Source organism: Centroberyx gerrardi, chromosome 24 (genome assembly GCF_048128805.1).
Source record: "Centroberyx gerrardi isolate f3 chromosome 24, fCenGer3.hap1.cur.20231027, whole genome shotgun sequence".
Classification (NCBI taxonomy): domain Eukaryota; kingdom Metazoa; phylum Chordata; class Actinopteri; order Beryciformes; family Berycidae; genus Centroberyx; species Centroberyx gerrardi.
In genome coordinates this window covers 6795926-6816301 of record NC_136020.1, presented here as the reverse complement: position 1 = coordinate 6816301, position 20376 = coordinate 6795926, and the positions used below count along the sequence as shown (strand labels likewise).

The following is a 20376-nucleotide window of genomic DNA, read 5'->3' as shown; positions in this document are numbered from 1 at the left end:
TAGAATAGCATTGAGATTTCATTCCATCTTATCTGTGAAGACATTGGCATAATTGCTTCATCATATGATCCATCTTGGAGGGTTTTTCTTTCTTTTACAAATCAACTTTTTCCCATTTTCTTCTGGGAAACACCTCCTCAGATGTCACTGCCACGGACCTTCATGTTACCTTTGATATAAACTGAATGAAGCCATTGTGCCTCGCAAAACAGTTTGATCTCTCGCGGCGGTGTGTGGTGTGATAACAAACTGTGAAACGGATCAAAGCGAGATCAGACAGTCTTAAACTCTTCACCACTTTCTCCTAATCTCCTCCTCTTCGACTAATTCTTCTATGGCGCTGCCAACTAAAGCCAGGGCTCAAGGAGAGGAGAGCAAATAAAAATAATGAGGAGAGGAGAAACAAAGAAAGAGATTAGAACTCTTTGAGGCTAGGACTTTGATTTAATCTCGTGGCAGGTTTGTTGTGCAATGCTTTCCCAGAATGAAGTGATTATGTTGATCTTGATGAGTACAAAAAGTCCGTCAAAAAGCACTCCATCATCACTGGCTGTGTAGTACAATTCATCGATCATCTGCACAGTTGATGCAGTAGACTCACTTTGTGGCAGCTGCATGTTGGTGCCAAAAGTGTTAGAAATCACCGGATTTACTTGCATATCTTCCTTTTATGAGTTCTCAGCCTGAGGACACAATGAACCTCATGACCCTGCTCCCAGCCTGGAGGAGGTATCCAAGCCAAGGTAGGGATGGCCATGACATCAACAAAGGAAACACTTATGGTTGGAGGCAGGATGATACAGCGTTTGGGATTTGCGGCGAGTATGCAAGGCACAAGAATCTAGCTGGATCCCTTACTAGTCATCTTGTCGCCATGGCAACCTGCTTTTGTTTAGGGCTCAGCAGATTTGGATCCTGGCAGCGGTTTCATGGGGATTTGTGGATTTCAGTGTGCTGGATGTAGAATGAGATACTAGAAATTATTAAGTGTTTGACTTCTGGTTGGAGAGCGTGGATGTGTGTGTGCGTTTCTGCACACCAGTCAAGCAGTAGATCACTCTTTCCCCCGCTCTCTTTCTCCCTCTCTCCACCCGCGCTCTTTCTCCACACACAATTTTCTCTACTCCGCAAACAGAGAGGCTTGGGTTTCCCTGGGAGGCCGGCGCAGGCTTGATTTACTGTACAGCGGAATTATGGGAAGGGAAGGCCTCCCACACAAGGTGGCCGAGCGGAGGCTTTGCCAGCCACCGTGTTCGTCACGATGCTTTATGAGTCCTGCAGATGGGGGTGATTTGTCTGCTCAAGGCTTCGACGCACATGACTCTGACACGCATTGTCGCCGATATGGAGATCAAGCGCTGGACGCCCCTCAACTGCGCGAGGGCCAAATTCTCCACTCATACGGCGAAAAAGAAATAAAGAGAGAGAGAAGACAGAAGAGCATCTGTCAGCAGTGCAGCCTTACTGACCGTGCTGTGGTCTACTGTGAGGTCCCGGTGACCTGGCCCTACCGATGTGCTGGGCCTCAATGCTGGCTCCGGCCTTGACCAGCAGAGGGAACATGATACTTAAATCATTCATAATTAGCTCCTTCCCTTTGCTTAATAACACATGAAGATAAATGGGTTCCAAGAATTTTCCAAATGGAAATAGTTGGTTTGGAATTAGAAGCTAGAAAATGGCCTGCAAGCCCTATATTGTAGTGGTCCAGTCTCTCTCTCTCTCCAGTCTCTCTCTCTTTCTCTCTCTCTCTCGTTCTTCATGGTGGCGAGCATGGCAGAGCAACGCCTCTTTATTCATCACCTCTGCTCTCTTCTCCGTTTCCTTGAAACACAAAAACACTGGATTCTCTCCCTTTCTCTCCTCAGTATTTTTTCTGCAGAATGGCTACATTTTTTCCTTTTTCTGTAACTTTCCATGTTATCTGTCAGTGTCATTCACTCACTTCACTCACTCATTTTCCTTTTGCAATTATATCCTTTTGAGATCTTCTTGAAAATAAATATGTTTATTTCTTTTTACATTCTTTTCGCATTACATTGTACAATACATTATACATACCACTGAATGGCCCTACGGTACATCATGAACCTCATAATTGTATCTATCTTGTGATTTTCAGTGTTTTTCACATGTCGTTCATCATAGTGGATTTACATGGGCCAAACGTCCAGCCTTGTGCTTGCATGTCTCGGTCTGCCTGACTTCTTCTGCTTATGGCCTTAGCATCAGCCCAGCTTCTCCAAGGCACTGTGAAGGATCTTCAGGTCCTCTCTCATCTGGCTCAGGGCGTTCTGGATCTTACTGGGCTGATCCAAAACCTCCATGCTGCAGGTAAACGGGTCGTAGCGCACCGAGAAGGGACGCTTGATTGTTGCAGAGTACCTCCTGTGGGAGCGGGTGGATTGCTTAGTATACATAAAGATGCCCATGTCATTATGTGTAAGCTAAGGTGTGCATTCATATAACATGTTTTATTCCATGATTAGATATCCTCTGTTTGGAAAAAACTCACTTTACAAAAGGATTGGCAGTGCCAGATTAAAACAAATTATACTTTTGAAGGGTAGAAGGCAGTTTAAGACCTTGACTGACAAAATAGGAACACTTTTACAGAGGATCCTCTAGATTTGTATATCGCCTGTTATGTGCAAACCTGTGTGCAAACTCCAATTTTGATGATTTTCATGTAACTTCACTTGAGGGATTACATGGTTCTCTATGGGAAAATTCTATGAAACCCTTTCAAAACCTCATTGGATAAACTCAAAAGTAAATGGTGATCAAGCTTAAAACAAGGCTGTTTTTGTTAGTTCCTGAAAAGATATGAGGTTTTCACCCAACAGCGATGATGTGCTCATCAGTATGTACCTCAGCTTAATCTTGGCATCCTCGAAGCTCTCAGACACAAAGTAAACAGGCTGGTAGGTTTGGTCCTGATAAGGCTGGACTGCAGTCTCCTCCGGGTTGAAGGGCTTGTACTCGGGCTCGTTGGACAGGGCATACTGGAAGACAGGTCAAAGGCTGTCACTATACCAGGTAAGTGGGATATGAAGGAGAACACATACTGTAGCAAAATGTTTCTGCCTGTGTGAAGACAGGAAAGAAACTCACAACCAGCTCTCCGTAGGAGGACAGGAGTCCAGCACCGTAAGCTTTCACTGCTCCATTCTGCTTACAGAGTCCAAACTCCACGGTAAACCAATACAGCTGCGAGGGAGAGGACAACAAGAGAGGAGCAGATGGTCAAAGTCTCTCTGGAGGAGAAGGTGCTGAAACACAATGTGCAGTCATCTACTTTTGTCACTAGATGGCATTAAAGATCCATTACTTGCACCAATTGAAGAGAACCTGTGTTTCCCTTAGATATTTAGATGAGTAAGCAGTTGAAATTGATTTATTTTCCCCTATTGTGATGTTTTTCACCTTTTAGGCTAATAGACTACATGTGCATGACTGTCTGTTTTTTAATTCAACTTCAATGAAGTTTGTAGAAAAAAAATGTTATGTCTAATTTTGAGAGTACAAATAAGACTCTTACTGTTGACAGTTTCTCGATGTCTTCATCTGATACTCCAAGCGAGGCAAGTCCAATCTCCTGGTGGTGAGTGTTAAAATTAATACAACTAGATTACATCCGCTATGCTAAATCAAAGAAGAAGAAAAGACAAACGCGCAGTGCAGTTACCTGGGAGAACTGGGCAAATTCTTTATCTGCCAGCATGGGAATATGGCCGAGCAGTTCATGACAGCAGTCTCTGTGGGAGTAGATTGAGCGGAAAGTGAATGAAAGGCAAAGCTGCTGAATACAAACTGAGATGGATCCCGAATGTTAGGGTGACTCACGGCTCAGGGGAGTGCATGGGTGCCGAGGAGTGGCGGATGTACTGGGTGCACTGAAACACCCTGAAGGCCAAACTGGCCAGGAAGTCTCTGGCCGACAGCAGGCCGGCTACTGGCCGCAGCTGGAAGCCTGTTTTCTCTGGAGACGGACAGAGAGGGCAGCGGCACTCAAACACACTGAGACGCACTTCAAAGGAAGCATAGGGAATAGAAGCATCAATATGCACTGGTGCACTGTGTGTGATCACATTGGTTTCATGGTCTTTACTTTGCACGTACACAAACATACAGAATCATTATGGTTAGTTTGGTAAGTCTTTCTCTATCTGTGCCTCTGTCTCTCACCCCCCTCCCTTCCCTCTCTCTCTATCAGAATAAGAATGGCTTTATTAGCATGACAAGTATAGGCTGCTTGTGTTGCCAAAGCAGTTATGTATATTAATTATAAGTAACAGCAAGTTCATATATGCATACAGGGTTGGATAGTAATGGAATATTTGTAACGACATTACTCTAAATACAAAAATGTAACTATTCGGTTATATTATCTAAATAAAATTAATGTATTCTGATTACAAATACATGTGAAAAATTAGAGGATTTCTTAGGGGAATATTTGTATTTATGTTTTCATTTAAATAGAGGCAGGTGTTCTACGTCTTTATAAAATGTGACACAAAAGAAAATTTGGGTTTGTATGCAAACCTGAAATTTCCAGAATTTTTTGTAATTTTTCATGTTTCCTTATCTGTACCTTTATATCTCAAACATGGCAAAGTAATCTGAAAGGAATCAGAATACATTACTGAGTTTTCGTAATCCCTTAGATTATGTTACTGATTACAATTTTGATGATGTAACTAGTAACTGTAATGGAATGCATTTTTATACCAAACTCTGCATGTATACAATATTTACAGATATAATTTCACAGAACAAAATGAATCAAAATGTCAAAAAGTCAGTCGCACACCAAAACAATAAAACAAAACCTCTCATTTACAGGATGTTTTTCCAGCATGATTCTGTTTGAAAGTATTCATCTTTGTTACAATTTTGAACTTTTATTTATATTTTAAAGCTTGTAAGCCTTCGATTGTCATTTTGTCTCTCTCCCTCACCTTTTAGGAAGGCAGACACCTCTCGGAGCTGAGGGATGCTGTCCTCTCCGTAGCCACACTCTCTCTCCAGCTGCTGCAGACCGTCCAGGAACTGCCTGCAGGCCAGGCTGGAGTAGATGCTCCGCAGCCTCTGGTACACCTCCCTCCTTTTAACATGACAACACCACATCGTCACATCCTCATGCCTTCTGGTGGCATCATCATCCTCCACCATGCATCCGCATCATCTATAATGTGTAGGACTATGTAGTTCAGTCTCACCATGTGGATACTTCTTCTGCTGTGTACTCCACTCTGGGCAGCGGGTCCCCCCTATGACAAACACAATCCATGCGTTCATAAAAAATAATTTGACATTGCTTAATAAAGGTGAATGCCGATGGACTTGCCGAGATTTATTTTGTGTAGTGACTCACTGTTTGTAGTTGAAGGCGAGCTCAGAAATGAAAGCCCTCCTTTTTCTGTATTCTGGATCACTGAATCCCTGCAAAAAGAGATGTGTGGCAAATAAGTATGTACACTAATCTATAAAATATTATATAGTAGCAGAGAGTAAAACCATGATGTTTTGCAGCTTAAAATGTAAACACTCACTGGATGCTCCTGGTCCATGTCCGGATCAAATTTTGTTATTAACAGGTTGCATCTGTCCAAGTCTTTTATCTGTCTGGGAAACCAGGGAACTGTAACACAAGAAAAAAAATTTATTAGGATTTTTGTAATAGGCCTTATTACACATTATCCTATGGTAATGGTAATGAAAAGAAGAACAAGCATTCACTGAATGAATGAATATCAGACCTGATAACATCACATGATATTACTGTCAATTAAAATTTCCTAATATTAAGTCACACTAATTCTAAATTCTAAGTCCAAGTAATAAGTTTAACAGAATTCTAATAACAACATGGTGTATTTGCCTTTTTCCTCTGGGATTGTGCGGACATCGTCGGCCACTCTCTTCAGTGAGTTGATGAAAATGTCCAGGTCGGAGCTGTGCACCTCACACTTCATGAAGAACTCCAGGTCCGTCGTGCTGTTCTTCGACTTCTTCCCGGGTCGACTTTCAATATGCAGAAGTTTAGCTTCAAACGTCTGAAGAGGAAAAAGGATGGGAAGGATGTCAACTCTCCAAAAAAAAAAAAAAAAAAACCCTTCATTCATCCTAATCTAAGCTTTCCTGAGATGTTTTTTCTGTATGAGTGTCATTTAGGTATGGCAAGGTGCAGGACTGGCCTATTACCTGGGCACAGTGGGTTCATATTTGATCTTTAAGTTTTTATCATTATAGCCTAAAGATCAGGCAAAATTGAAATCTATTTGGAAGTAGCCTAATATCCAAAAATGACACCAGGGCAGCATTCAGGACCAATATTCCCTTGAGCAAATAGCCAAATCTAATAATATAGCCTATATATGATAATAATAATAAGCAGGTTTGGAAGTTTTGGTGTCAAATGCTATCAGAGGGACTTTGCCAATACGGGTTTACTGAATTGACGCCCTTGATTTTTGATTTTTTTTATTCAATTTTAAATATTTTTTTAACAATTCTAAACCAGACACGCATGTTTTGTTCACCTCAAATATTTTCCCAGTTTTGAAGAATCCCGCATTCTTCTCACTGCTGAGGGCGAACAGGATGTTCAGCGTGACTCTGCCGTCCTTCTCCTCAAACACGAAGCCGTCTCCGCACCTCGAGGGCCCCGGCGAGGAGCAGGAGCAGGAGCCGCTGCTGCGCTCCTTCCGCGCGTCCTCGATGAGACTCTGCTTCCTACCAGTAAATGGCACATTTTGCACCCCGCTCTCCGTCTTCATTTAGGGTCTCTGTCGGCTGCGCGCTGTCCTCAAGGTGTGGGAAGAACAAAGTGCGTCGGTGGCTGTGCCATCCGCGCGGTGGACAGGTTTAAATACCGTGCCGTCTTGAATTCTTTATGGAAATGAGTTGCGCAGATACGTGCGTCTGATTTTTTAGGGCCGTTTTGCGTCATGATATTGCATTCTGTTTATGGAACAAAAATAGCATGGTGTTAGGAGAAGAAAATAGCCCACTTTAGCAGTGATTGCATGGAAACTATAGTCGGGATCGAAATTTTGTTATGTCAGACATGAGTTCGATCAAAACAGGTCATTCACTGGCCTAATTATGCTATGTTTCATAATCCTGTTTATTGTGGAAAAAAGTGTTTTTTCAAAGGCCTTGTGGATACTGCTATTATTCATTTTAGTGCTTCAGTGTTTTGAAAAATTATAAATTATTGTTTCCATCACGTAGCCTAGTCAATTAAATTCGACATTCAATATTAACTAATTTATAATTTCTCTACAATGTTAATAGCCTACTACATTCTATATAATATTAATATTTAGAGAATTTGTATAGACCTATATGAAATAATAGAGAATAATAGAGAGTAATAGAGAAGCAGATACAAGAGAGGAGATATTTATTTGTCACATCAATTACAAAACATTTAATGCATACAAAACATTAAATTTAGCTAAGTGGTTGCAATGAAGGCTGGTGGAAAAAAATTACCTCTGCGATATGTTTCTAGGTTTAAAATGGGTAGAAAAAAAGGCAGATTACAGCATTTGTTCCCTTCTACTAGTGTGGTATCATGTTGCCAGTGGATGCAAAGTTAGATATTCTCCTAAACACTTGCTGTTGTATTTAAAAATAAAGTAACTTATCAATGAGCTTTTAGCTTTAAATAAATTTATAGGTTATTGAATAGATGTTTCTGATTAAATCACCTCCTTATGAAAAATATATCTTAATAGAAGATTAATGTTTGCAGCAATGTAATATGTACAATGATCTTTAGCTATTACACCAAACACTGGTTATTATTTTGCATAATTATTGAGAGTAACAGGCTACATATTATTCACTTGACTAAAATATACAGTTTCCTACTAATGGGATTACAGTAATATTGTCATTATTTGATATATGACTTGCATTTTCTTTTTTAATACAGAGGAAGCTAATTGACAAGCATGCTAAGCATAACTGCAGGAGGACAGCAGTCCAATAAACAAATGACAGTTTCTGTCAAGAAATGAGAGATTCTGTCTTGTGTGCATCGGCTCAAACACCATGTCCAGTTACTCCAGTTTCCGCAGGGCATTGCACAGTATCCCTATCTCACCTGAAATAAAGCAGAAAATCAGATTATTAAAGTAAAAAAAAAAATCTAAAAAAGTTCCTAAAATACATTTCAAATTAACCTTTCCATTCAAATGAGGAGCATATCAGTAAAATTGTATCAATACTTGTGATGTCCTGGTGGCTGTCTGGCTAATAGTTGTGACTACATGGGTTTGAAATCTGACTCATGCCACAGCAAATTACTGCAAATTAACTCTGAGAGTGTAAAAATCAACACTTTCAAATCAACACAAAATTTGCTGTGTATGCTGTCTTTCACCTTAATCTTATAGGACTACAACAGTCAGTTAGATAGCTCTGTCTGGTGCGCATGCTAACGCTTTAGCATAGCCTATACAATATCCTAAATGTGTGAAGATAAATCCTTTAGTAATCCAAAGTTGGTATTGGTTTTCATTTTATGGCCTGGAGATTCATAACTTCTGAAAACAAAATCTCAATCTCCATCATTAGTGACGTCTGTGTGGCTAACTTTGCTCACTTCTTGTGTAAACGAAAAACAAGTTATGCTCAAAGTTTTGCAGGAAGAGAGATCTTCTGCCATTGAAAGCACATTTTTTGTTGAATTTTATGTCTATTTTACCCGGGTTTAGACACGTGGCTTTAAACTTAACTGACCATCCAGCCTTAGAACGAATACATGCTCTCATTTTCTCACCTTTAGGTTAATGCTAGTCGCCTAGGATTAGTTAGCATGCTGTATGCTAAAGTGTTAGCATGTGCACTAGACAGAGCTATCTACCAGAGACACAGAGATGATTTTGGTGTCAATCCTCTCATCAGATATTGGGTAAGGTGACCAAAGAGCCAAACTCCCAAAAGGTCAGTTTAGTTCTTTAACTATCTGACAAAACTAATTGAAATGGTGGACTGGAGAGTGGACTGTCCACTCAAATGTATTGATCTAGGGGGTGAACTGGTGAATGTGCCACATACTACTGATGCTGTCAGCCAGGTTTCTGAGCTGCTGGGTGTTATCCAGCACTTCGATACTCTGGGTGTAGGCGTTGTAGCGCACTGTGAAAGGCCTGGGGATGGTGGCTGCAAATTTCCTGTAGGCAGAGAGACATTAATGTCAACAAGGTCTGTATATTAGGCTATAAGTTAACTCAACAAAGAAGAGAAATTCATATCAATTAAAAAGACAAAACGCTTATTTGTACCTGACTCTCTCTTTGGCGTCCTCGAAGCTCTCAGCGACAAAGTACACAGGCTGGAATTCTGTGATCGGGTATTTCTGGAGGCTGGTCTTCTCCGGGTCGAAGGCCTGGAGCTGGGGCTTGTCTGTCAAGCAGTACTGGAAAACAGCGTAAAAGGATAAGGATAATCCTGCTGGATTTCAATTTCTCAATGAGATTCTCTATTCCCGTCACGCTTGTCGGTAAACAGGAAGTGCAGCATCATGATTCAGGGCTCAGCTTGAGTCGCTGCTGCTGATGTGACTTGGCAGAGTGCACATCCTCTGCTGACAGCGGCTGATGTAACTTGTGACCTCGGTAGCGGAGTATTCATCTTCCCTCTGCCCCCGGTTCACAAGTGAACCACTTACCCACTCCCCGCCGGGCAGAGTCACCCAGTGACACATTTAACTCGAGTCCGAGTGGACCCACTAACCCACTGCCTGCTCAGCTCTGCTTGTGCAACAAGGTGAATGTGTTATAACAGCAGATGGGTGGTCAGTAGGAGGCGGGCAAGGTGGACTACATTGACTGTGATTGGAATGAATGTGCAGATTCTTTTTTTTTTAACTCAAACACTTGAATTGTCCCCCTCTTACCTGCAGCTCTCCAAATGATGAGAGCAAGCCGGCTCCATAAGCCTTGATCTCGGAGCCTTGCTTACACAGGCCAAACTCCACAGTGAACCAGTAGACCTGAAGACAGACATGAGGGTTCATAACAGTATTTCATTTCCAACAAATTAGCACAATAAGATAATATATAAGAGTGACTATTCCGATAAAAGGTTTCCACTGTTTTCTCTCTACTGGGGGATTTTAATCATATCTCATATCAAAGTTTCACCAAATAGCTTGCGGCCTATTGTGTATCTATTTGGGGATCCTTGACATGAAAAAGTTTGGGAATCCCTACTGTAGTCTGTGTTAGTCAGACTGAGATAAAAAACAAACCCATCCCGAAATGCCGAGATACTTTATTAATGTGAGCCTAGATCAATGGAGTGTACCAGAATTAGAAATTATCTGTCTGTAATTAACTGATTAATTCATCAAATTGTTCTTCTTGTACACAGTACTTACCGTGGCAAGTTTCTCAATGTACTCATCGGGGGCACCAAGGGATGCTAGACCAATTTCCTATAGAGAGCAGAATCAAAGACACAAGAGACAAAAGGTTACATACAATGAATCTAAAGATAGTATCTTATCCTAATAGCATGCTTGGAGATAATATTGTTCTATACAGTTAGGATACAGGATCATTGCATAAAGCAGCTATTTTATATGCTTCTGCTCTCGTAAGACACTTAATTACCTGTGAGAACTGGGCAAAGCTAGGGTCAGCAAACAGAGGAACGTGTCCCAGCAGCTCGTGGCAGATGTCCCTGCAGCAGAAACAGAACTGACTCTACCTTCTTATAATCACACACATTATGTATTTCTTCTTCTTTCGCCAGATTGAGGTTAGACGTGACACTCACGGCTCGGGTGTGTACATGGGCTTGGAGCCGTGGCGAATGTACTGCGTGGAATGGAAGACGCGGAAGGCGAGCCCGGCCAGGAAGTCCCGGGACGACAGCAGGCCGGCCACAGGGCGAAGCCGGAAGCCCGTGCACGCTGCGGCAGAGGGAGGGACGGATGGAAGAAGGGGTGAGTGTGTCGTGTCGTTGTACGTGGGCGGTTATGGATTTGGAGAGAGAGAGAGAAAGATGAATAGGAAGTAGGGCATTTGGACAAGCCCTGCTTCCCACTGTCACAAGCGCGCCACAGGGGCTCCCAAAATGGAATGAATGAACATATACTCTATGATGCCATATCTAGAGCTGGATGACTCATACTCATAAAATAAATTCTAGCAAGTAAAAAAAAAGAAGGCACAAGGTAAGATAAAGAAGGTAAAAACAATTTAACAGCAAAAATAATAGGATAAAAAACATCACCCCCCCTTCACTTACACTGCAGGAAGCGGGAGATGTCCTCCAGCTGGGGGATGTTGTCCTGCCTGTAGCCGCAGTACTGCTCCAGCAGGGGGAAGACCCGGTTGTGCTCGCGGCAGGCGTGCGTCGGGTACAGGGTTTTCAGCTCCTTGAACACCGTGCCCCACGTGGCCTTTTCCTCCTCTGTGTACTCCACTCTGGGGATGACCTGGCCACTGGGACAAACGCAGAATTTTAGTCAGGATTTTACTCACAGTGGAAAAGCCTCTGAAACATCATTCAGACCATCATGGGACACTGAAACTGTCCATTGAAAACCCAGACTAATGAAATTTGTTCAGGTGGGTTAGTAGCTCCTTAAAGGATGGCGACCCACCCCATCTACATGCCGTCTTAGACAACACCTCCCAACTCTCCTTTCTATGGTGAGCTGATGCAGCTACAGAGCACCTTCAGCCTCCTCCTCAGCACCCCAAGGTGCAACACAGTGCTTTAGGTGCTCTTTTGTGCCGACAGCCATCAATAATAATAGTACAATAATTCCTGTCCAAGTGGCCCCAGTCTCAGTCAACTAGGTAGGACACCTGCACTGTCTATACCTGAACTACCCTAGATAGCTTTTTGCATTCTTTTTGCATGATCTGGACTAATCTAGACAGTTGCTGCACTGTTTTTCCTATCTGGACATATTTCTGTACATTCGCTGCAGATGAGCTGGCACATTAACGTGTTGAATTTTTTGTTGATTTTTTATGTTTATATTCATATTTCCCCTGCTGTATGCTATTACTTTTTGTTGCTGCAACAACGAAATTTCCCCACTTGTGGCTCATGAAATTTTAATCTTGTCTTACACACACATGTACATACACACAGATACGAAGTCAGGACTCTGAGGGTAACAGAGAAATGGGGAGTGGGCAACCACAGCGTCACTTCATTATTTGTCCATATCACAGTGTTACACAGCTATGTAAATGTGCACCTCCTCAGTGGGCGTTTCATTGGGCTTGCCGCTCTTTGTAGTGCCTGTGAATAATACGTCTCAATTATGCACACAAAGACAGGAGCTTTAAATCCACCACTACCCCCCTATAATTTCTCCCCATTTATTTATGATAATTTTCAATAGAAGGTAAAGCGGGGAAATGAGCTGTACTAGTCCCTTGAATATAGGTCTTTTCCCTCCATACCTTTTCTCCAAACTTGTGAGACAGAGAAACAAAGAACGAAGAGTTAAGAAAAAAGCATTTTTAAGGCTAGTTACTGTCTGTAGTTGTAGGCAATGTCCGCAAACTCCTTCCTGCGGGCTCTGTACACTGGGTCTGTGAAGCCCTGGGCACAAACACAAAGGGAAGCCATGTTAGATCTCATGATCGGAGCCTGTACACTCACAACTAAATCAAAGAGTGGAAATCCTCCGCTAAGGCTAAACCCTGTGGCCTTTGACAGCATTATGCACTCCGTCTCTAATAAGAGCACGCAAATACATATTCAAATGAAGCCTTTGTAGAGTGTTTTTCAGCTTATGATGAATACATTTCGCTTTAATGGCGGTGGCAAAAGGGAGCAATTATCTATAATTATAGGGGCTCAATTAAAGCAATGACATCAATTTGTGTGTCTAGATAGTTTCCATTAGAATAGACGGCAGAGTGGGGCCTGTCATCTCTGCAGCTCTGTCTTTCATAAAACATGTAGGCGTGAGTGGACACACATTCACACAAATGCACGCACACAAACACACACACACAAATACAGGATGTTGCAAACAGACAGTGATGGATGAGTCAGTCCTTACTGGGTGATCAGCATCCAGCTCGGAGCCGTAACTCAGAATCTGGTTGGCGAAGCGGTCCAAGTCCTGGATGTCGTTAGGGAACCATGGGACTGGCGAGTAAAAATATACCATCAATATCACTATAGATATTTATTTTATTTAACATTTATTTAATCAGGCAAATCTACAAAGACTTCCCAGAGCTTGGACGATTTACACATTTCGAATAGTTGCAACAAACAGTGCAACAAATGTCTTTCTAGAGCATCTGGCACTGTCATGGATAGGTTTGTCTCCTGTCTCTTTATCTCTGTGCCCCTCTCCACTGCCTTGTGTTGGTGTCCAGTAATAATTCTCGACTGATGTAAATGAGTACGGCACAAATTGATATTGATGTGGATGATGATGATGTGGACGATGAAGATTTGCCCATGGCATTTTTTGTGCCAGAGTGGCATTTTGACACTCAACAGAACAGTGAGCGGGGGTCATCTGCTTGTTCATGTGGATTTATGACAGTCGAAAACACTGGGGTCCCATCATTAATCTGCATTTGTGCAGTGTGGTCCAGCCTGAGGCCTGGGGGAACAATAGGGCCCCGCCAGGCTCCTCTATAAACAGGCCGTCTCCAAAACAGGCCATAAATATCGTCCACTTGACCCTGACCAGCAGCCCACAATGGCTACACCGGGGTCAGAGGAGGATCCATGGTGGCCCCGTCCGTCTCAGCCCGCCATGACCTTGGCATGGTCCCCCCGCCAGTGTTAGTCTGGGACCGGGACACAGAGCTCCTCTGTTCCTGCCGGGCCTGTTGGTCCTCAGTAACTAAACTAATGTCATTCTGGAAACAACTAATAAAGGGTCTAGATGTGGGAGACAGGCCATCAGTCTCAGCGGCGACGCTGGTCGTCCATTACACAGTCTGGAGGGGCAATTCATAATGCACCACCCAGCGCTCCACTCACTTGATAAATGACTGTATTTGTCTCCATATTATGTGATTATTTAGATGAATCAATTACAGGGGCGTCAGTTCACGAAACCTGAAGGTCCCTAATATTTTACAATCTAATATTTGACACCAAATCTTCCAAACTTATTTTGACTAAATTTCAGGGGACAAAGTGGAGCAATGACTGATGACTGACAAGATGTTATTATTTGGTAAATATGATAAATTATTAGTCGTAGGTCATCACACTATCAGCTTGATTTCTGGAGATTTTTGTTTAATCTTTGCTCTCTATTATAATGATAAAAACGGCAAGATCACATTTGGACTGACATGGGCTTGCCAAACCCAACTGACATTTATCATATTTAAAACCACAGTTCTATGATCACTGACTTCAATCTGTAAAGTCTCCTCTCACAACATGGCGGCATAAACATTTGTACACATTTCATGTTTCCTAATTTTCAGGATTCATGTTTATCTTGTTCGGGTTAATGTCCTCTGATTGCACACACACACACACACACACACACACCTGTGTCCTTCTGTTTGTTGCGTGAGAGCTCATGCACGTGTCCGCTGATTTGTGTACGTAAGCCGTCAATGACCTCATCCAGGGCCTGGGAGCAGGTGGAGTCCACACTGATGAAGAACTCAAACTCCTCTTTGTTCATCCGCGACGGACGGGACTCAATGTGCGTCAGGTTGATGCCCTTCTCCTGCAACACACAGAGGCAGGGGAGCGGAGAGGACCATGATGACACTTGAGTTGACCTTTGTTGGTATTTTAAAAGAGAGGTCTCTTTATTTAAGTCAAGCATAAAAATACAAGTATGTAAGATAAACATCTATGTGGTAAACAGAGAGAAAGCTTTTTGATAGTATTTTGAGAAGGTGCAACATTGCCTTTGTTCCACCACTAGAGGGTGTTGCATGGTTACTGAAGCGATGGCTATTTGTCAGACTTTGTGGAGTCCACCATGACCTGGGGTCAGAGCTGCCTTGAACTCGCCCTGAGCAAACTGACACTCTGACAGCCAGAATATTCTAGCATAGTAAAGGCATTCAGAATGTATTGTAGCGGTTTAGTGCAACTTTCAAATAAATCATCCCGTCAACATTTCTCATTCAGGAGCATGAACACAAAACCGTTGGGATGTTTCCAGGATTCCAATTTTTCTGGACACAGTTCACCAGTCTGCACATGAATCCTTTTTAATAATTCACAATGCTGAGAAGCTCTGGCTGGTGCCAGAAGGCATGACTATCTTTAATGGGGTAATTATGATCAAAAATGTGTTTTTGTTTATGTAACTTTGGGGAGGGAGAGGGAGTGGAGTGTTCTCTCCTTGCCATAGGCCAAGTAAAGAGGTGGGCCTGAGCAGCAGGCGGTCTCTCTTTTCTTCCATCTGGATCCTATTCCACCCATCGCAACTATCTGGGGGCCATGTGGTCCTGCACCCCCCCTGTAATTACAAAATCAGTGACCACCCCCCACTACTAGTTGTCATCTGACAGACTGACTGACCATAAAATGATGCGCTGCTCATTGTCAGCAAGTTTACTGTATGTTTCGGTACATATCAAAGGGGAATACCACTCAGTTTACAATTCAAATCCTCAACTATTGAACAATTTTGTGTTTTATGATATGAGACACCTCAATCGTCAACATTTATGAATATGAACAACTGATTTCCATAGTTAGAAACTAGAAAGCCAAGTCTCCAATATGTAAGATCATAAAAAATATGTAGTCTATATACCAACGATGAACAGGAGACTGATGAACTCATGCAGTTTCAATCCAAATAAGCTTCTACAGCCCAATAAGTTTTATACTATGGTAATGCTATCACTTCCGAAACAGAAAATGTATCATGATCCTCAGAAAATCAGCTGTATTCAGTGGTATTCCCATTTCAGAGAGATTCTTTTACATGTGTGTTAATGAGAGAGCCTGCCGCAGCTTAACATAGCCAACGCTGGCCCTGAACCATGTAGGGATGCAGGGGCCAGTTTTGGCAGATTTCTGTACCCTTCAGGGACGTCACTCCACCTTGAAAGTAGGGTGTCGGTGACATTAACCCTTCTGTTGCCAAGGGTTCAAGGTCTCAGCCGGGCCATGAAAGGCTTACAGATGACAGGAACCGGCTCCTCACATGACAGCCACACCGCTGTGTCACATGTGCTTGAGTCCCAGGCGGATAAACAGGGAAGCAGTTTTAGAATGTGACTTTACAGGACCCCTCGCATTGTAAATACCAAGATTACACATTCTAATGGGGATCAATTCCACATTTTTGACTTGGAATAGTGTTTTTGAAATGTGGAGTCGCATTCGAGAAGAAAATGAGCATGCAAGATGCTCAATTAAACGTTAGCACATGGTGCTACAGAGCTGTCATTTTCAATTTTTCAGATCTTCTTGAAAGAGTACAGGAAAATTGAGGGAGAGGCATGACACCTTTAAAGTTTTGTTTTATGAGACTATCAGTATGACCATATTCTGACCAACATGTATTGTCATTTACACTGCAGTCTTTCTAGGGTTAAAGGGTTGTGTTGATGGTTTGGGGGGTATTTGGCCTGTTTTATACAAAAGTCGGAGAGGAGAGGAATGACTGGACAAGGGAGGGGGGTGGAGCAGGGGGTGGATCTGGGAAGTGGGAGCTCATAGGTTCAGAGAGGATCCTGATGTTTACAGCTGCATTTGGAGAGCAGCACTTGGCAGATACTTGGTATTGATCGGAGGCAACCACCCACATCTCCACCCCCAGAAATTCACAAGGCTGAGAAAAAGATCTTAGACTGTTTTGCACTCCAGCTGTATTGTCACAGTGCGACGCATTTCCAACTGTTTTGCATGCAAGGACATCAAACTCGAACTTTGATATCACATAGGCGTTGAAGGTTGAATGATGGAGGTGCTGCCAATCAGCGTTGACTCCATGCAGCGCTGCACGTAGTCAGTTTAAGTCAATAAATGACAATGAAAACAGCATGTGTGTTGATACACTGACCAATCATTTCACTGCCAGTAATGTAGGGCATTATTTGGGGCAGGCTGGGTCACATCCAGTCCAATGTTTGACTATTTCACAAACAGAATAGCAGGAGCTGGGCTAGTGGATCAAAGAGCCACCTGTCATGTTTGCACACAACTGATACATAGACATCCCAGATAAGGATGTTAGCACAAGCTCAGTTTGTTTAGAATCTTTCAGTAAAGGGGTCAGTAAAAGCCATGCCCACAGTCTGTTGTGTAAAACACCCATAGATCATTGCAGCATGTTCCTCTGATTCCCCACCAGCCTAAACAGCATTCAGAGTCTGCCAAGAATTCAGAGCAATAACTACTTCTAGTAAAACGTGGGCTGTATCTCTGTAATGTATTAATACCTCAAGCATTTGCAGGAAACGCTCTAATTCTGCAACTTTTGTTTTGTTTAATGTTAATCAGTAACTTTGAATAAAGCTCGATCTTCGTCTCATCGTGCCCATCTGTTTGGGTCAGACCGTAATGTTTTACACTGTCAGCCCATTTATAGTTAAGCTATTTCATTATTAGAATGTGGTTATCTTGTGGATCCCTTTGACTTAAACACGGTTCAAAATTGCATCTTAAGCAATGGAGATAGGGTTGTTTAGTCATTGTTAGCGGAGAACCTATGGGTACCTATGGAGAAAAGGCCATTATTTCAACCACACATAGTCAAGGAGTAGTTATCCCAAGATGAACAGAGCACACTACCACTGCATTAACACTCCTCCATCCTCTGTTTTTTACTGCGGGAGGTGTGTGTGTGTGTGTGTGTGTGTGTGTGTGTGTGTGTGTGTGTGTGTAGTAAGCCCTAAGGTGCAGCATGCCCCCACCAGCCACACGTCCTTGACCGTCCTGAACAATGATGATCAGGGGGTTTTTCGCCTGGGACTAAATCAGACCAGACTCCCTTATGCGATGTGTTAACATACCTTGCAAATTCCTCCATGGTCTGGGAAGGAAGAAGAGACAGAGGGTCTTGCTAATGCGGGGTGATGCCCTACATGCTGCTCTTATGTGAGCTCTGGCACTGATGAATGGCAGGTAATAAAGTTCGGTCTCATTGTTCTTCATGTTAAAGTCATTAGCACTGACATACAGTTAGCGATAAAGCTGTCTGCTGGCCGCCAGATGGTACAAGATGCTTCATTAGGGGTCTTGGGCTATTTGCTTATAAAAGAAGCATAAAAAATAACAAAGAGTGAGGGGAGGGGTGAGTGCATGTGTGTGTGTGTGTGTGTGTTATCGGTGGAGAAGGCAGGATTACCTCGAAGAGCCTAAGGGCCTTGGCTAATGCTCCAACCTCCTCTTTCAGGGAGAAGAAGCAGGAGAGCACACCCGACTTGTTGTTGGTCTCCTCCTCCAAGTACATGGAGCCTCTTCTCCTCTGCAACAGAGGTGGGAGAGAGCTGTGAATGCGATGAGCTAGTGCACATTTTAGGAAAGAAAAATGAAGGTTCAGAGGCGTGTGCAACACTTTCATCTACCATTTATCTGCAAGGGAGGATCCATTTTCAATCTCTTTTTCACAAGCATAGGGAAATGGAATGTCTTTCCATCTGCGCTCCGGGCAATTTTATAACCCAAGTGGTATTTTTCAGAGGAATATATCTCATATCCTGTGGCTGCAGTAGTCAGCTGTTTGTGAAACAGAGTCAGTGGCAAAAAGCTATGCTCTCCTAAAATGAACCATCGTCACTCTCTCTCTCCCTGTGATCACCGTGAATAACAAACACATGTTGCTCGCTGCTCTCCCTGGCAGCTGAGTGTGCGTTGTACAATCTGCTCACCTCAAACAAACCTGTGGAGGCATACCAAGCCTTCAAACGCCTCAGCTGCAATTCTTCAGTCAAGGGCAAAGATATTCTAATGTTTTTGATATCGGTTTATTTTACGTATGGCTGTTTGATTTGAGTTTGGATCTTGAGATGTGTGTGTGCATGCATAGATAATTGTGATTTAAAGCCATGGCAGTATATACATTCCAGGTGTCTAATCTTGTCTAACCCTAAGCTCAAAGCCCTCACGCCTTTAACCTTTCCTCTCTGAGCCGTGCAGTAATGCTGCAGGGTTTTTTCTCCAGTCTGCAAAAATATCTGCGTGCATGTTCTGTTCATCGAAACATTTTGTCAGTAATTTCATTCTACCCAGCAGCTTGACATTTTGAAATCCTCTTTTGAGACGTTTACAAGGGACTTTGCTATGTTTTCCAGATACGTCATGACAATACATGTTGTCCACTATTGAACAACATCAGCTGCAGTTGCCCTCTATTCACCAGAGGATCTTTACAATTCCCTGCTTTGTTTTCTGTTGTAGAATATTCCATGCCATGTCAGTATGCACAATGGGCATGACTGGCATTCTGCTGTTACATAAAACTGAATGACTTCAATTAGAGGATGAAAGAATAGACATACAAGTTACTTGTTTTTTTCTTTGAGCAATCTTTATCATAACATAGGCTGGTAAATTTCGTTTTTCTGATGGAAATGAATGAGGTGATGAAATAGCCAAATGCATATGAGGAAATTCATAAAAAAAAAAAAATAACTTTTAAATTCATGCAACAGATGCCATAACAAGCAGATATTCGTGCACTATTGTCAAAATTAGATTTACCCTGGTTTCACTGTACTCTGTCTCTGCATCTGGGCCATGGTCTCCATTGATTCTCTTGTATGCTGCGTCCATCCTCTGGTCTCAAGGTAAATCTGTCTCTCCTGATGCTGGACTCTGAGCTTTGGTGGAGTTTGTTTGACCAACTCTTGTTAAAACCTCACTGATTTAACGTCGGGCCACGTGACACCACACCCCCTCGGCATCGGTAGCCTATGTCACGGGACGGGTTGTTGTGAAACAGAACCATAATGGCACATCTGGTTCTTGTTGTCCGCTGCTGGGTTGGGGTTGCCGCTGGGTATGTGCGCTTTCAACTAAAACTTTAGCCCAGCTTGTGTTATAGCGCCGGTCGGTCTGCTCGACTGATAACTGTATCATACAGACATAATTAAAGCAAAATGCGCGTTCATTTATTAGCCTATTGATGAGTAATAATAATTGATTTAATCGTTTTTATTTATGTGTTTAATTATTGACAGCCTGCCTATCCATTTTGCATTTACGAGGACTCCAAAAATAAATGCCAAACGGAAAAAAAGAAAAAAGTGCATTTGTGAGTACCTGTGTAGGCCCTCAGCTGCTACAGCAAGTTCTAGATTCAACCATTCAAGCCGTGGTTGGCAAAATGGGGTCCGGGGGCCCTGAGCGGGTCTTTGAGGAGGGTTCCACAGGGTCCCCGCGCAAAATGAGGAAGATTAATTTTAATCATGTCAGTAT

General features: G+C 42.6%; 2 protein-coding genes across 2 annotated transcripts; both read right to left on the bottom strand.

Annotated features, from left to right (window-relative positions):
- Positions 1 to 2112: 2112 nt before the first annotated feature.
- th2 (tyrosine hydroxylase 2) lies at positions 2113 to 6785 on the bottom strand. The gene is made up of 12 exons (XM_071920553.2): positions 6549 to 6785; positions 5888 to 6062; positions 5559 to 5647; positions 5381 to 5448; positions 5226 to 5276; positions 4965 to 5110; positions 3847 to 3982; positions 3689 to 3758; positions 3542 to 3598; positions 3115 to 3210; positions 2872 to 3005; positions 2113 to 2388 (listed from the first exon to the last, which is right to left on the bottom strand). Exons 1-12 carry the CDS (start codon positions 6783 to 6785, stop codon positions 2229 to 2231), a joined length of 1419 nt encoding a protein of 472 aa, XP_071776654.1. The 3' UTR covers positions 2113 to 2228.
- A 625-nt stretch (positions 6786 to 7410) lies between these two features.
- pah (phenylalanine hydroxylase) lies at positions 7411 to 19781 on the bottom strand. Its single transcript, XM_071920554.2, has 13 exons — positions 19660 to 19781; positions 18305 to 18424; positions 14530 to 14713; positions 13061 to 13149; positions 12527 to 12594; positions 11278 to 11474; positions 10804 to 10939; positions 10638 to 10707; positions 10403 to 10459; positions 9920 to 10015; positions 9306 to 9439; positions 9079 to 9194; positions 7411 to 8122 (listed from the first exon to the last, which is right to left on the bottom strand). The coding sequence occupies exons 1-13, from the start codon at positions 19729 to 19731 to the stop codon at positions 8079 to 8081; spliced, it is 1383 nt and encodes a 460-aa protein (XP_071776655.1). The 5' UTR covers positions 19732 to 19781; the 3' UTR covers positions 7411 to 8078.
- Positions 19782 to 20376: the final 595 nt, after the last annotated feature.

Bases quoted from the DNA above. Each gene is read 5' to 3' on its own strand.
- th2 (XM_071920553.2), bottom strand. From the start codon at position 6,785: ATGAAGACGGAGAGCGGGGTGCAAAATGTGCCATTTACTGGTAGGAAG. The intron at 3,759-3,846 runs GTGAGTCACCCT...CTACTCCCACAG, and splicing joins CCCATGCACTCCCCTGAGCC to AGACTGCTGTCATGAACTGC. The intron at 3,211-3,541 runs GTAAGAGTCTTA...TCTCCCTCGCAG, and splicing joins ACATCGAGAAACTGTCAACA to CTGTATTGGTTTACCGTGGA.
- pah (XM_071920554.2), bottom strand. From the start codon at position 19,731: ATGGACGCAGCATACAAGAGAATCAATGGAGACCATGGCCCAGATGCA. The intron at 13,150-14,529 runs GTGTGTGTGTGT...TTTACTCGCCAG, and splicing joins CAACAAACAGAAGGACACAG to TCCCATGGTTCCCTAACGAC. The intron at 12,595-13,060 runs GTAAGGACTGAC...GTTTGTGCCCAG, and splicing joins AGCTGGATGCTGATCACCCA to GGCTTCACAGACCCAGTGTA.